Genomic DNA, 14,869 nt, shown 5'->3' on the forward strand with positions numbered 1-14,869 from the left:
ATCGTCAAGCTACGGAGAGTTGGGTACGGCTAGCCGAAAAGTCAGATGAATGGTTCGGATTATTCATTTTTTGAGAAGTCTTTTATGCGCAGGGATCACTTAACGCTCGGATTGATCAAATCCTTTTAAAAACCATGAATAAAATTTAGTCTGCGTTATCTGACAGATTTTTGTTACTTCACAGATACAAATATTAAAAAAATTTATATCTATAAATGTGTGGGTCGGCACTGCCGACCCTGACCGGCCACCACTGCCTCCACATAGACTGAGGTTTGGATTCAGGATGGTTCGCAGTAGAAGGAACGAAAGGAAAAATGAAACAAGTCGTATCTAAACGAATGTGTATGTCTTATCTACGATTTTTTACATCATACCTAAATCAATTATACAAATCTATTTTGTTTTACCATATAGATACAAAAACTCTTACTATATTTTAGTATTTTAGATAAGAAAGCGACTAGAACACTGGTCTCCTAGTATTCCAACTGAAAACAATGAATAGGAAACGAAAGCAGGAAATCCTCAAAACATCACCAAGCCAACTATACAATGTACTGAATCAGCAATACAATCTTTAGAAGAAAGTATAGCTGTGGAAGCAAAAATAAGTCATGTTCAACTGAGTTTTCTTCACTTACATCCATCTAGTGTCATCTGCTACATCTTCTTTGTCAGCTGTCATTGCAACAAGTATATCAGTGGGCGGGGGGGGGGGGGGAGGGCAGCAATGCTATTAATATAAGGTATATTAGACCTAAGGTATAGGTAGAGGGCACTATGTAGAACAAAAAAACTCTTATATGCAACCATTTGACCAACAAATTAAAATACATTTTGGTATGCAAATTAAAATCTGGCAACTATGTTAGGTACGAAAATTTAAACGCAGACAGTCCCATGTTTAGTAAACAGATAGTTTGGAAGAATCCTGTTTAGTGTCAATGCCGAAAATGTTTTCGAATCGTTAGTTCATTACCTATTATGTTATTATGTTGATTATTTATGGCAGATCACTAAATGGAGAGGCATACTATAATTTCTTTCAAAATGCTTTGCCTATTTCTCTTCATATGAATGCATGTGTTCGTGAAAGGGCACGTGACATTTATTAGGTATAATTATTTTCAAGTAAGTACAACTTAATTATTTTAGTTCACAAGTAAACAAATTAGGTACTGATACATTATCTGGTGTATTTAAGTTCCACTGTAAACTATGTAATTCAGTTAAAGCCCTCAGCATTCAACACATTTAAAGCTTACTAAATACATAATACTAGTTCAGTTAAAAGATGTGTTTTTATGTTAAAAGATGTATAATTCGTTTATAATTATGCCATAGGTATTTCAATACAATTCAAAAAAAAAATTTTAGTAAACAAGCAGTAAATACATAAGTACTATTAGGTTGGATTATTTTAAATACTGTAAATCACAAATGAGTTCTTATTATCTGTTATTATTCCGTAGTGTGTACGATGTTGCCAGGTTATTTAAATTTCTAAACAATAAAATACAGGTATATGGAACACAATGTAATCTCTTTTTTTTTTTGAAACGGTTAACTTTAGAAAAAATGGTAAGTATAGGACTTTTTTGTTCTAAATTATGCATTCTATCCATTCCTTAAAGGAACGCACAATTTTCCGGGACACCCTGTATAAATAAAAACTTACATATTCTTGAGGATATATAAATTTAAATCTTTATTCCTTAATATTGTGTTTAATAATTAAAAGGGTATAAATATGATCTAGTACGTTGCCTAGATCTGAATAAATCATTTTGTCCTTCCATTAAATTTCTGTTTCTGTTTAAAGTTCTTATACATTCTATTATCGTTGTTTTTCTGAGATTCTGCTTAATATGTTTGTTGTCCTGTGATTCTCCTCTCATACCTGTTTCCTGGTAAAAATGGATGCTACAGATGCAATCTATATTTGTCTAAACTGTCTGTCTGTTTCCATTGATGCACCATAAAGTAACATAATATGTCGTCCAAATATGAGAATGGATGTGAATGTATAAAATGAGATAAATCTCATTTGATATTTTCTGGATTCCCTGCATTGCTCGTTTGTTATAAATAACTACAATGAAAACAGTTAAGGACATTTTTTACGTGTGAAGTTAAAGGTAATGAATAAATATGGACATATGTCTGGACACTACTAATGCTGCTTTACGAATTTATAAGGAGACTCCCAACCAAATAACCTAAAACAAAAAATATACACCCATTAGATTGATTGTATTAGGCATACAATATAGTTAATATTTATGTTGGAAATGTAGAAACTAATCAATTAATTTTTCAGTTATAAACGAGCAGCAAACTATATTTAATCTACGACTCGTTTGATATGTTCTATGATACATCAAAATCTTCTATTTTTTTATACGTTCTTCTGTGTATAATTTTGACTGAAATACGTTTTTACGTAGAAGCAGATCTTAATTATGTTCGTATTTTAATCATGCCGTGAAATAAGATATAAACGTTTAAAAAGAATGATGAAATAAACATAAGAAATGTATACCAAAAAGGTCTACAAAAAAACAATACAAAACATTATAAAATATGCAAAACAAATAAATAAATAAATATTTAAAGCTAACAAATAATAATGGAATGGGCATAAACAAAGAATATAGACACAAAAGCTCTCCAAAAACAATAGGAAATTGTTTTTAACTTTCGTAATCTCGAGCGGGATGCAGTTGAACCCCAGACATCAATTTTTGGCGATATTTTAAAAATATTTTTTTATTTAATTTCCTTTCAGGTATCCTTCTTACGGCCGGTTTCACAAGGTAAAGTTAACTTGTGGTTAAGAGATAACCAGAAGTTACGTCAAAATATGCGTTTTAGTTTCAGGTCAACGGCGAAGTATGGTTAACTCACAGAATTTTTAACCACAGGTTGGAGTGGGTTACCCTTATGGGTATAGCCAGAAGGGTAACAATTATGAAACTGAAACGCATATTTTGGGGTAATTTTGAGGTTATCTCTTAACCACAAGTTAACTTTACCTTGTGAAACCGGCAGTTAACGACGTTCTACACCTTCGGCAAAGAATTAAGGATTTGCATGAAATTTTAGTATGTTATAGTTCACTTCAAAAAACTAAGACTTGATTTTTTAAAAATTGTTTTAACGTGCCGTTTAATTACTATTAAGGGTCAAAGTTAAGTTTTAACATGGGCTCTTATGGGAAGTCTTAAAAATTTGAATACTTGTGCGTGGATGAGCAGTTAGTCCCATTCCTCCTATTCGGGTTTACATGAAGAATAAGCCGAAAAAGTACGGTTTGATGATTTGGGGCTTGGCTGACTGAAGTTCAGCATGTAGAACCAATATGCCAATTTATTTAGGTAAGCTATTTTATGAAAGAAAAATGCAATATTAGAAAATGTATACTTTTAGGCAAAGAATGAAACAAACATGTTAATGGTAAACAGGCCAAGGACAGAGGGTAGTGATGGACCTGGTAAACCATTTATCTGCAGGGTATGGAATAACTACTTACAATCTTTTTACTAGTATTGAGATAGCCAATAAGCTTTTAGATAAAAATATAACCTTGTATGGAACACTGCGTAAAATAAACCTTATATTCTAGAATAACTACTTCCAGCAAGATATAAAAAAAACTTTTTAAGTGCTTTTATGGAAACTAAAACCTTAGTTTCTTACGTTCCAAAGAAAAATGCAACGATGACAAAATAAGTGGTGAAGAAAAAGATTACGAACCAGATATTATATTACACTAAAATAAAACAAAAATTGAAGTGGATACAAGAGATAAATTGGCAAAAGAATTCACGACTAAAAAAAGTAACTGGTGCCAAATGGCAATATTTGTTCATCTGCTGAACATTGCTGGCATCAACGCTTATAAACTTTATATCGTTGAAAAATCCAGATTGGAAAATTAATCGTTTACATAGGGGAACATTATTTTTATTGGAGTTGGGCCAACAATTAATTAGGAAAAATATAATTTGTAGATACCAAAATGACAAGTCATTACAATCCAATGTAAAACAATTCATGTTTACTATTTTGCCAGATAAATAATAATTTGTTCCCGTTATTGTCTGACAGCAGCGATGTTTTTAGGCGCCAGAAGTAAAGTCAGGAAATCTTAAAAGTTTTGTATTCGGTGCAATCAATACGTATCTGTAGAAAATTCAAAAAATATAACAGTTTGTAACAAGTGTGATAATTGAATTATTCAAATATTGAATGGGTGATTAAATCATTATTTAAAATATCACAATATCTGATTTTTTATCTTAATTAAGTATTATTCTTGATTTTATAATCATTACATATTATTTTTCAAATGTCTCTATGAACCGTTTCACGTTTAGAATAAAACATTGCGGAGATATCCCCATGTATTTCTTACGAGCGATAGCAGCGCGACGATGCCATGCCGTGTTGATTAGAATGAATCGTATATCGGCAGTCGAGTATCCACCCGTACGCGAGAGGTTTGGCAATACTGATCTTCGTAAGCGTAATGTTCTATTCTTAACTTGAAATAAATAATAATCGTTTATCAATGTTTACAGCTTATAAAATAATAAATATTTAATAATCAGAATGTATCCTTTTTGATATTCAGTGAAAGGACAGGAAGAAATGGAGAACTTAATCGTGTTTAATAACAAATAATCCAAAACTGTTGGGGTAGATTTGCACACCACTCGGTATTTAATGTAAATTTTTTACGGTGGGTTTATGAAGGTTAAGAAAATTAAGACTAGCGCTATAATGCCTTTTCTTGTACTACACTTCTTACCTTCGTTTGAATCATCGTCATCATCTCCATCGCTAACTTGCCCGGCCCCATCCTCTCCATTATCTTCTATCTCTTCGTCGACCTCGGTTTCGTTCAGCATATTGCCAGCTCCGGAGAACAGCGACAGCTGCTCGTGATGTGCTTCCATGACGACGCAACAATCCGCCGTTTTCTTTCTATCGAAATGTTTGGAACTGCTGATCGGCTCCTGATCAGATGCGCTGTAATGAAGGCTCGTGACGGAAGACGACGATTCGGCTGATACCAATTGCGTGGAGGACGATGACATTTTACCAAGATGACCCATACCGCCTAAAGAATATTTATTTATATTTATTTTGTTAATCATAAAGAAAAGGTATACAATACATCCTACCACATCCGGACCTGTCATGTCCGGACGGTTCAAAAAAACTAAAAGATGGCGAAATAAAGTGTCTTTTTTTTGCCCCCAAATGTGACATCCCTCTGTCAGCCTATGGATCAAGGTATTATAGAATCTATAAAACGTGTCTATCGACGAATCTTATTGACGGCGTTGATTACTCGAATGTATGAAGGAGAAAACGTTTCAGAGACTATAAAAGAATTGGGATTGATATCCGGATTTTTTCATATTCGGATCGGTCTGTCGCCACATTGATCCGGATATGTCAGGTTTTACTGTAATTAAAAAATATAAGTTTATGAATTCTCTATTATAGTACGGAATAGCCTAATAAAATAAAAAAAAAGTCAAAATGTAAATTTGTACAGGTTAAAACAAATTTTATATCAAAGTTTAGGTGGGTACAAAAGATATTTTCAAGAAAGTATCCAAATCATACAAGGGGATCATTGTTTAAAAAAATAAAAAGGGGTCATTTTTTCAACAAAAAAATACTTTTTTAACTGCTGAGGTCACTTATTAATGAAGGTCTATGGGATTTTTTTCTGCAAAGTTGAAGGGTAAATCTTTCACATAAGACTTACTAAATTAAATTTGACCCCCTATTTATTTAAATAATTGTATATAAAACTTTAAAAACAAATTTGCAAAAAATTATTTTTAGCGTTTTAAATAAGCACTATAAAATATCTTATTTTACAGATGTTGTACTATGTTTATATTTAATATTTTTTGGGATATTGAATTTGTTTATTAAATGTTACCATATTTTAAATTGCAAAAACGCGGTTGTTGCCAAAGAAATATTCACCTGCTTAAGATGTCATTATTTTTATTTTTATGTATATTTTCGATAAATGTATTGATAAATTCAAATTTCAATTAAACTCCCCCCTAAAATGGCATTTGAAAATTATTCAAATTTGTTTATAATTTGTTTTTTTAATAACGTCGCAAGGCATAAATATTTTGAACTGCCGTTTCGATAATTCGGTTCCTGGGAATTTTTTACTAATTAACAAAAATTTTTTGTCGTTTCTGCTTCTTCTTTTTTTTTTCTTGGAGTTACATTACTACGGGCCCTTTTAGGGTTAAATTTTATTAAGAATGTCGAATCTGTGAGTTGTAGATTCTAGACCTAAAAATATTAAGATTTAACTAAAATCTCTTAAATAAAATGTGGCTACTTACTGAGTTATAGGGTGTTTTATTTAAAAATTTAAAAATTATTGTTACCAAGTACTTTAAAACTATTTCGACGTATCCTTATCATACTTGGCAGAAAGTGTGGCTATTATACACCCTACTAAATTGTGATTAATAAACGTTTCTAGCTAGTGCCAGAGGCGTACGACAGGGGATAGTGAATGATTGAGCTTTCCCAAATTCTACGCCACTGAGTGAATTACTATTTTAGCGAAATTTTTTGATTCTCCAATACTTTGTATGTAAATAACTTTATTGGTATTGATAAAGTCATCAGTTTGAGAGATATTGGAAGTTTAAAATTAATGAATGAATGAATCAAAATAACTATGCCGTTTCATTTTTAATGTCCAATATCTCAAAAACTAATGACAATCGTTATCAGTAAAGAGTATATTATTTACATAGAAAGTATTGGAGAATAGAAAATTTCGCTAAAATAGTAATTCCCTCAGTGGCGTAGAATTTGAGAAGGGTCAACCATTAACTATCCCCTGTCGTACGCCTCTGGTAGTAGCTAGAAACTTTTATTTATCACAATTTAGTAGACTGTATAGTAGACACACTTTCTGCCAAATATTATAAGGATACGTCAAATAGTTTGAAAGTAATTGGTAAAAATAATTTTTAAATTTTTAAATAAAACACCCTGTAACTTAGTAAGTAGCCACATTTTATAAAAGTGATTTTAGACCAATTTTAATATTTTTATGTCTAGAATCTACAACTTAGAGATTCGACATTCTTAATGAAACTTAACCCTAAAAGAGCCCGTAATAATATAACTCCAAGAAAAAAAAAAGAAGATGAAAAAAAGACAAAAAAATTTGTTAATTAGTGAAAAATTCCCAGGAACCCAATTATCGAAACGGCTTTTCAAAATATTCAATCCCCACGACGTTATTAAAAAAAACAAATTATAAACATTTTTGAATTATTTTCAAATACCATTTTAGGGGGAAGTTTAATTGAAATTTGAATTTATCAATACATTTATTGAAAATATACATAAAAATAAAAATAATAAGATTTAATACAGGTGAATATTTCTTTGGCAACAACCGCGTTTTTGCAATAGAAAATAGAGTAACATTTAATAAACAAATTCAATATCTCAAAAACTATTAAATATTTTTGGACCAATTTTTTTTGCTTAATACTGATAGCATAGCGCAACTTAGTTTGTAAAATAGGATATTGTAGGATATTTTATAGTGCTTATTTAGAAAGCAAAAAATAATTTTTTGCAAATTTGTTTTTAAAGTTTTATATACAATTATTTAAATAAATAGGGGGTCAAATTTAATTTAGTAAGTCATATGTGAAAGAATTACCCTTCAACTTTGCAGAAAAAAATCCCATAGACCTTCATTAGTAATTGAATGACCTCAGCAGTTAAAGAAGTAATTTTTTTGCAAAAATGACTTCTTTTTAATTATTTAAACAATGATCCCCTTGTATGATTTGGATACTTTCTTGAAAATATCTTTTGTACCCACCTAAACTTTGATATAAAATTTGTTTCAACCTGTACGAATTTGCATTTTTTGATTTACATGTAGTGTAATTTTATTTTACTAGACTAGAAGCCCAAACGGGAATTTTGCGCCTTACTCGAAAATCACATTGCGTGATTGCGTTCAGGGCAGTCTGTCAAATTAGTCAAAAAAAAAAAGAAAAACTTGATCGCGTCAGATTAAGGGCCGGTTGTTCGAACGCTAATCAACAATGATCATTATTAAATATTTAATTACTGTCACCAAAACTGTCAATGTCAACTTTGTTTGGGTTGCTGAAAACATAATTAATTACAATTATGAGATTTATTATTAATTATGCTAATAATTATTGTTATATTAATTGATTATAGTCTCAGAATTGTAATTAATTATGTTTTAACAATTGACATTGACAGTAATTAATTATTTGATAATGATCATTGTTGATTAGCGTTCGAACAACCGGCCCTTAGACAAGGTAAGTTAAGTACACGAAGAACAGTATATATTTCAACAATCTGACAATTTGAGTGGTGCGTAAGGAAATGCGCGGGTTACAAAGTTATACAACTTACGCCTCGCTCAAATAGTCAGATTATTGAAATATACACTGCCCCTCCTGTACTTAACTTACCTTGTCTTAATCTGACGCGCTCGAGTTTTTCTTTTTGAAGTTATACTTCTTTACCGGCGATAGAGGGTAAATTTTTATATGGGAAAACCTAGCGACCGGGCGCATGCGCATTATAACTTTGTTCTGATTGGATGTTCAAATGACATGTCAAAAATTATTCAATATGGCGGCTGTGGCACAGCTGTAGTTAGATTATTTATGGTTGTTGCGTTTTAAAATTTGTGTGAAAAGAAACAACAAACAAAAGTTAGTTAATAGTTATTCTGCCTTTTTAAATAGTTTTCATATACCTATATTTTTGGACTTTTGGACTATTTTGGGCAAGAAAAACTCATTCTAATTTGGTAAGTAGTTTTTATTATAATCATATTGTAATTATACATTTGGATTAGGTTGAAATACATACATTTATTTTCTCAAGAATGCGGATTTTAGAGAGAAATCCCAAATTAGGTTCGATTTTTATTTTTAAATTATGATTTTTTGGCGTAGATTTATTTATCTAGTAGGTATGTAATGCTTTGATTTACATACTTAATTTGATTACCAACAAAAGTTCTACCAATCTTCATCTAATATATTGTTTTCTTACTGTTTTGTTATATTTTTATATTTTCTTCCACAAAATTTAAACTACATAATTTAATTTTCAAAACAACTGTCAAACAGTAAAACGTTCAGTTACCGTATTTTTCCACATGATAAATAATGTGGGATTGGACGAGTGAGTCTACGCTTCGGTTACGAGTCAAAGCGGCACGAAATTCAAGGGTTCAATTCCCGATGCAAGTTTTATTTTTTTTATGCATGTTATGATTGTAAGTATATTTGTTATATAATTTTTTTTTTCAGAAAATGCGTATTTAAAATTTTTGCCAACAATTATTATCGTTCTGAAATCATTTTTTCTTTGTGGCATTTTTCAATGTGTTTGTGTGCGTTTTATTCTTTAATTTTTTTAAATTTTTGGTATTGTCTTAAAAATCACATAATATGTAGTAGAAGTATAACTTCTTACGTGCGTACAAAGTACACACACATTCTTGTTTTTTTACTAATCTTGCGGACTGTCCTCAACGCACGTCGTGTATTCTTCTTCTTAAGGTGCCTTCTCCATTACTGCACGTTGGCTATAACTATAGCAAATTGCTCTCTAGCTTGAGCGGTGCTTAGTATCGAATGTGTATCCATGCCAGGAGCATTTTCTTCTTCCTGGACCTCTTCTTCCTTCCACTTTCCCTTCCAGTCCATGAGTCGTAAAAAGTACCTTTCTCCTCTGTAAATATGTCCTAGATAACTCGTTTTTCTGTTTTCTACAATATTTAGGGGTTGTCTCTCAGTCCCCATTCTTCTCAGCACCTCGTTGTTGGTCACGTGCTCTGTCCAAAAGATCTTCAGCATCCTTCGAAAAACCCACATCTCCATCTCAAAGGCTTCTATACGCCTCATACTTGTAATTTCGAGAGTCCATGTTTCCACTCCGTATAGTAATATGGAATAAATAAATGTTTTTACAAATTGGGATCGGATATCCAACGATAAGGTAGAGCTTATTAGGAATTGTTTCATTCTTTGAAAAGCAGACATAGCATACTCTATACGAGCACGTATTTCGACCTCGTGGTCAAAATCGTTTGTTATCCAGTCCTATATTAAGAGTCCATATATGGTAGGGGTACACTACAGGGTACAAGGTTTCTCCCCATGTGATTTTCTGACGCGTTCGAGTAACGCGCAAAATCCCGTTTGGGCTCCCCTAGTATTGTAGTATGATAGAATTGATTCAAAAAATGACATAACCCAGACATCCAAAGTGAAAGTTATCCTCCAACACCAAATTCTTCTATATGGTCCATATAATGTTCAGAAAAAAGTCACACCTTTTTGAGCGTCGGGTTTGGGGGGGATAGGGGAGACAAGTCGGTAAATTCGTAGTTTTTTACGTTTTTCGTCAATATTTATAAAACTATGAGGTTTAGCATGAACAACCTTCTATACAAAAATGTTCTACATTAAATTTTAAATAAATAAAGCCCTATATATTAATCCTTCTAAAATGAACGGTTCCAAAGTTACGGAGGTAGTATAGTATAATTGGTCCAAAAAAAGGCCTAACCCAGACATCCAAAGTAAAAGTTTTCCTCCAACACCAAATTGTTCTATATGGTCCACATATTGTTCAGTAAAAAGTTACACCATTTTGAGAGTCCGGTTTGGGGGGGAGATGGGGGAGAAGTCGGTAAATTAGTAGTTTCTTTACGTTTTTCGTCAATATTTCTAAAACTATGTTTAAGCGTAAACAATAAACAATGTTCTATACAAAAACGTCCTACATAAAATTTAAAGCAAAAATGGTCCTATCCATAATTGTTATAAAATCAACGTTTTCAGAGTTACGGAGGGTGAAATGTGGAGGTTTTCGATACTTTTTATATTTTTTGGGCAACTGATGATGATTTTGTGTGGTGAGGTTGACGTTTCTTTAAGGGCTTATCACTAACATACCATCGGCCACTGAAATAGCAAATCCTGTTAAAAGAAAATTTCTTTCAATCAGTAAAAATATTATAAATTGAGCAAAAAATATAAAAAGTATCGAAAACCTCCACTTTTCACCCTCCGTAACTCTGGAATCGTTGATTTTATAACAACTATGTATGGGACCTTTTTTTTAAATTTGATGTAGAACATTTTTGTATAGATTATTTGTGAAAAACATAAAAAAACTACTAATTTACCGATTTCTCCCCCATCTCCCCCCCAAACCGGACGCTCAAAATGGTGTAACTTTTTACTGAACAATATCTGGACCATATAGAACAATTTGGTGTTGGAGGAAAACTTTTACTTTTAATGTCTGGGTTAGGCCTTTTTTGGACCAATTTTACTATACTACCTCCGTAACTTTGGAACCGTTCATTTTAGAAGGATTGTGCATAGGGCCTTTTTTGTTTCAAATTTAATGTAGAATATTTTTGTATAGAAGGTTGTTCATGCTAAACCGCATAGTTTTAGAAATATTGACGAATAACTTAAAAAACTACGAATTTACCGATTTCTCCCCCCTCTCCCCCAAACCCGACGCTCAAAATGGTGTGACTTTTTTCTGAACATTATGTGGACCATATAGAACAATTTGGTGTTAAAGTACTTTCACTTTGGATGTCTGGGTTTGGATCTAGTTATACCATACTAGTCGGAAAAATGAAAGAATACCCATGAACGAACATATAAAACACGCTGTATTTCCTGTCACTGTGTCACAAAGAAAATTGCCCAGCGCAAGTACATGTAATAATAATTATTACATGCACTTGCGCTGGTCAATTATAATTATTACATGCACTTGCGCTGGTCAATTTTTTGTGTGACACGGTGACAGGAAAATACAGCGTGTTTTATATGTTCGTTCATGGGTATTCTTTCATTTTTCCTACTGTATTGATTTTTTGTTAATAGAAAACGAAATGATAATATAAATAATACTACGTGATGTATAACATCAAATTTCAACATACCTATACCATAATTAAGAAGAAAAAATGAAAAAATTAACAAAAAGGGTAGTTTTCAAACAATTTTTTTATAAAATATTTTTATAACAACTGAATCAATCAGCTATTTACCTGTATACGTCTCATTTATGTTACTGTTATTGGTTTGGAGGGTTTGCTTCCAGTCTGGATGATCGGGATTCTGCCCGTCTGAAGGATCTGGTTCACTGCTCGATATACAATGGACCATCGCCTAAATAACATTAACAGTACATGAGAAAAAACTTTCGTATTCAAAATAAATAGTTGGTTAAGAGTTTTGCGTTAAAGTCACACGGATTAGACAATATTGGAGCAGTATTAATAAAATAATGATCAGACTCATTGTTAAATTCCATATATGAACTAATAGTGAACAAATGGGCCAACAAAACAACTGCTGCTTGAATAAAATACTAGGGTGATCATCCCACAAGACGTGAATCTAAATATAGCCTAGAAGATATTATTAAATATTAAATATATCCAGAAACTCTACCGACAAACGAAAACAGGAGATTCCTCAGATAATTATAAGACAATTTAATCTAATTCACCTAGTCCTAAAATGCTTCCTAAGGGAGCTAGAGCTCTTTAAAGATGGCGTCTTGGAATTAGTTTTTCTTAAATATCTCCAGAATGCCTCTATTTAGAAAAACGAAAACGGGTACGCTTATTCGACCGTGTTCAAATCAGAATAGCTATTATTAAGAAAAACTGCCTGTTTTCTATTTGTTAAATAAGATGTAAATATATTGAGGGTGTTTCCTCTTATACCATATTTATGCATTTTTTCCAACAGTAATTTATGCGAAACACAGTCAAAAGCTTTGGATAAATCACACAATGTCAAAGACACGAAATGACCTTCCTCCAAGCCGTCGACTATATCTCTCACAATTTTCTGATAGCTTGTGTAGTGCTGCACTTTTTTCTAAAGCCATATTGATTACAGTGAAGTATTTTGTGTTTATCTAGACTAGATATTCTATCAAACGAGTATTAAAAATGCTTTCAAAAATTTTACCGAAAATGGGAATGATAGAGATGGGACGATAATTTCCAATTTCATCTAAAGACCCCTTTTTGAATAGTGGTAACACTTTTGTTACTTTTAGTACATCTGGGAAAATCCCCTCAGTAAGGCAATTATTATAAAGTAAAACTAATTTGTCAATAACAATATCAATAGTTTCGACAATTATTTTTTTGTCCAAGAAATAAAAATCTGTACAATGTGAATTTTTCAAGCCACGCAAAACATTTCTGATTTCAATATTAGTAGCAGGTAGTAAAAATAAAGAGTGGCAAGGAGAGTGTACATCTTTCAAAATATCTATAACTACATTTTCATTTGTAGAACTAAAAGAATCTCTAATATTTTAAGCTACTGAAGTAAAGTAATTATTGAAATCGTTTGATGAGATCGTACTAGGACAAACTTTTTTATTTTGAACTTTATTTCTGTGATAGTTTATAACTTTCCAACTGTCATGAGATATATTTTCAGAATTTGAAAAGAAATACCCATAAGCTAGTTTTTCTTTAAGGATATTGTTGATCTATAATGCTTCTTAAACTTATTATATTCACTATAATCTTTTGTAACGTCAGCAATTACCTTGACCGTGGAAAGATTTTCTCGCATAAGTTTTAATTCATCATCAAACCAAGAAATTGGAGCTTTATTATGAGTTCGCAATTTTTTTAATGGAAAATTTATTTCAGTTAACTTTTGATACATTTCAGTAATAAATTGAGCTAATTATGTTGCTGTTTCGAGAGAAATAGCTAAAGACCAGTCAACGTTATTTAACGAATGTTTTAACTTCAGTATGCCATTACTCGTTATACGTCTTGTGTATGTATTTGCACTATGGTTTTTTTCAGATTTTATTTTTAAGTTAATAAATTGAGCAAGATGATCAGAGATACATGGGTCCACAATTCCACAACCAATTATCCCACTGTCTATGTTTGTTAAGATGTTATCTAAACAAGTTGCTGACCTAGTTGTTATTCTAGTATATTCATTAATATTTATTGTTAAGCCAAAAGTAGAAATTAAATCACGGAAATTGCTGAGTTCATTAGAAGATTTTTTAAAATCAATGTTGAAATCCCCAATTATTATTATTTCTAAAAAATTAGCAGAGCAAAACACCAATAACTTTTCAAAAAGGTCTAGAAATATTTTAAAATTCCCATTTCCGGTTCTATACACTGTTACTAGAATAGTTTTAATATCTGTAATTTCTAATGCACAAAATTCACCCTCATATTCACATGATATATCATTCAAACAAATTGGTCGTGTAGAAAATTTATGATCGCTAAAAATTGCAACACCTCCATGTTCTCTTACCTTCCGACAGAAAAAAGTTGACAAAAAGTACCCATCAAACTTTAATGTTGTTAATTCGTTTTCTCTGAGTGGTATGGATATGGTCCTTGCAGGGAAGAAGAATGTGACAAATCAATGGAGGAGCAGATACAACAATTAATTAGAGACTCTCTTCGGGCAGGAAAACATCGTGAGATACATAAAAGCCAATAGGCTGAGATGAGCATGGTACAGAGAGAAGACCTGGAAAAGGTGGAAGTGGCACCATGGGAAATAATAGCAGAGGATCGGAACCAACGGAAGACAATAGTAAACGCAGCAAAGACTAAAGAAGAAATGTAAAAGCCAAAAATGATGATGAATTGCAACAGAAGTTTTCACTTCGATGTTAAAGTTTTTAACTAATATGGTATACAGACAACTCCCGGAAACTATCCCAATTTAAGCTT

At 31.7% G+C, this 14,869-nt stretch overlaps 1 protein-coding gene across 3 annotated transcripts in view; it reads right to left on the reverse strand.

Annotated features, from left to right (window-relative positions):
• Positions 1-330: 330 nt before the first annotated feature.
• The window catches only part of LOC114324298 (uncharacterized), a 52,513-nt gene continuing 37,974 nt past the window's right edge, over positions 331-14,869 (reverse strand). For all 3 annotated transcript variants that reach the window (XM_028272102.2, XM_028272101.2, XM_050651300.1), the window contains 3 exons: positions 12,170-12,290; positions 4,817-5,128; positions 331-2,222 (listed from right to left, as the gene is read on the reverse strand). In XM_028272102.2, coding sequence (XP_028127903.2) covers positions 2,188-2,222; positions 4,817-5,128; positions 12,170-12,290 — 468 coding nt within the window. In that variant the 3' untranslated portion in view covers positions 331-2,187. The remainder of the gene's footprint in view (positions 2,223-4,816; positions 5,129-12,169; positions 12,291-14,869) is intronic.

This window comes from Diabrotica virgifera, chromosome 1 (genome assembly GCF_917563875.1).
Source record: "Diabrotica virgifera virgifera chromosome 1, PGI_DIABVI_V3a".
Lineage (NCBI taxonomy): Eukaryota > Metazoa > Arthropoda > Insecta > Coleoptera > Chrysomelidae > Diabrotica > Diabrotica virgifera.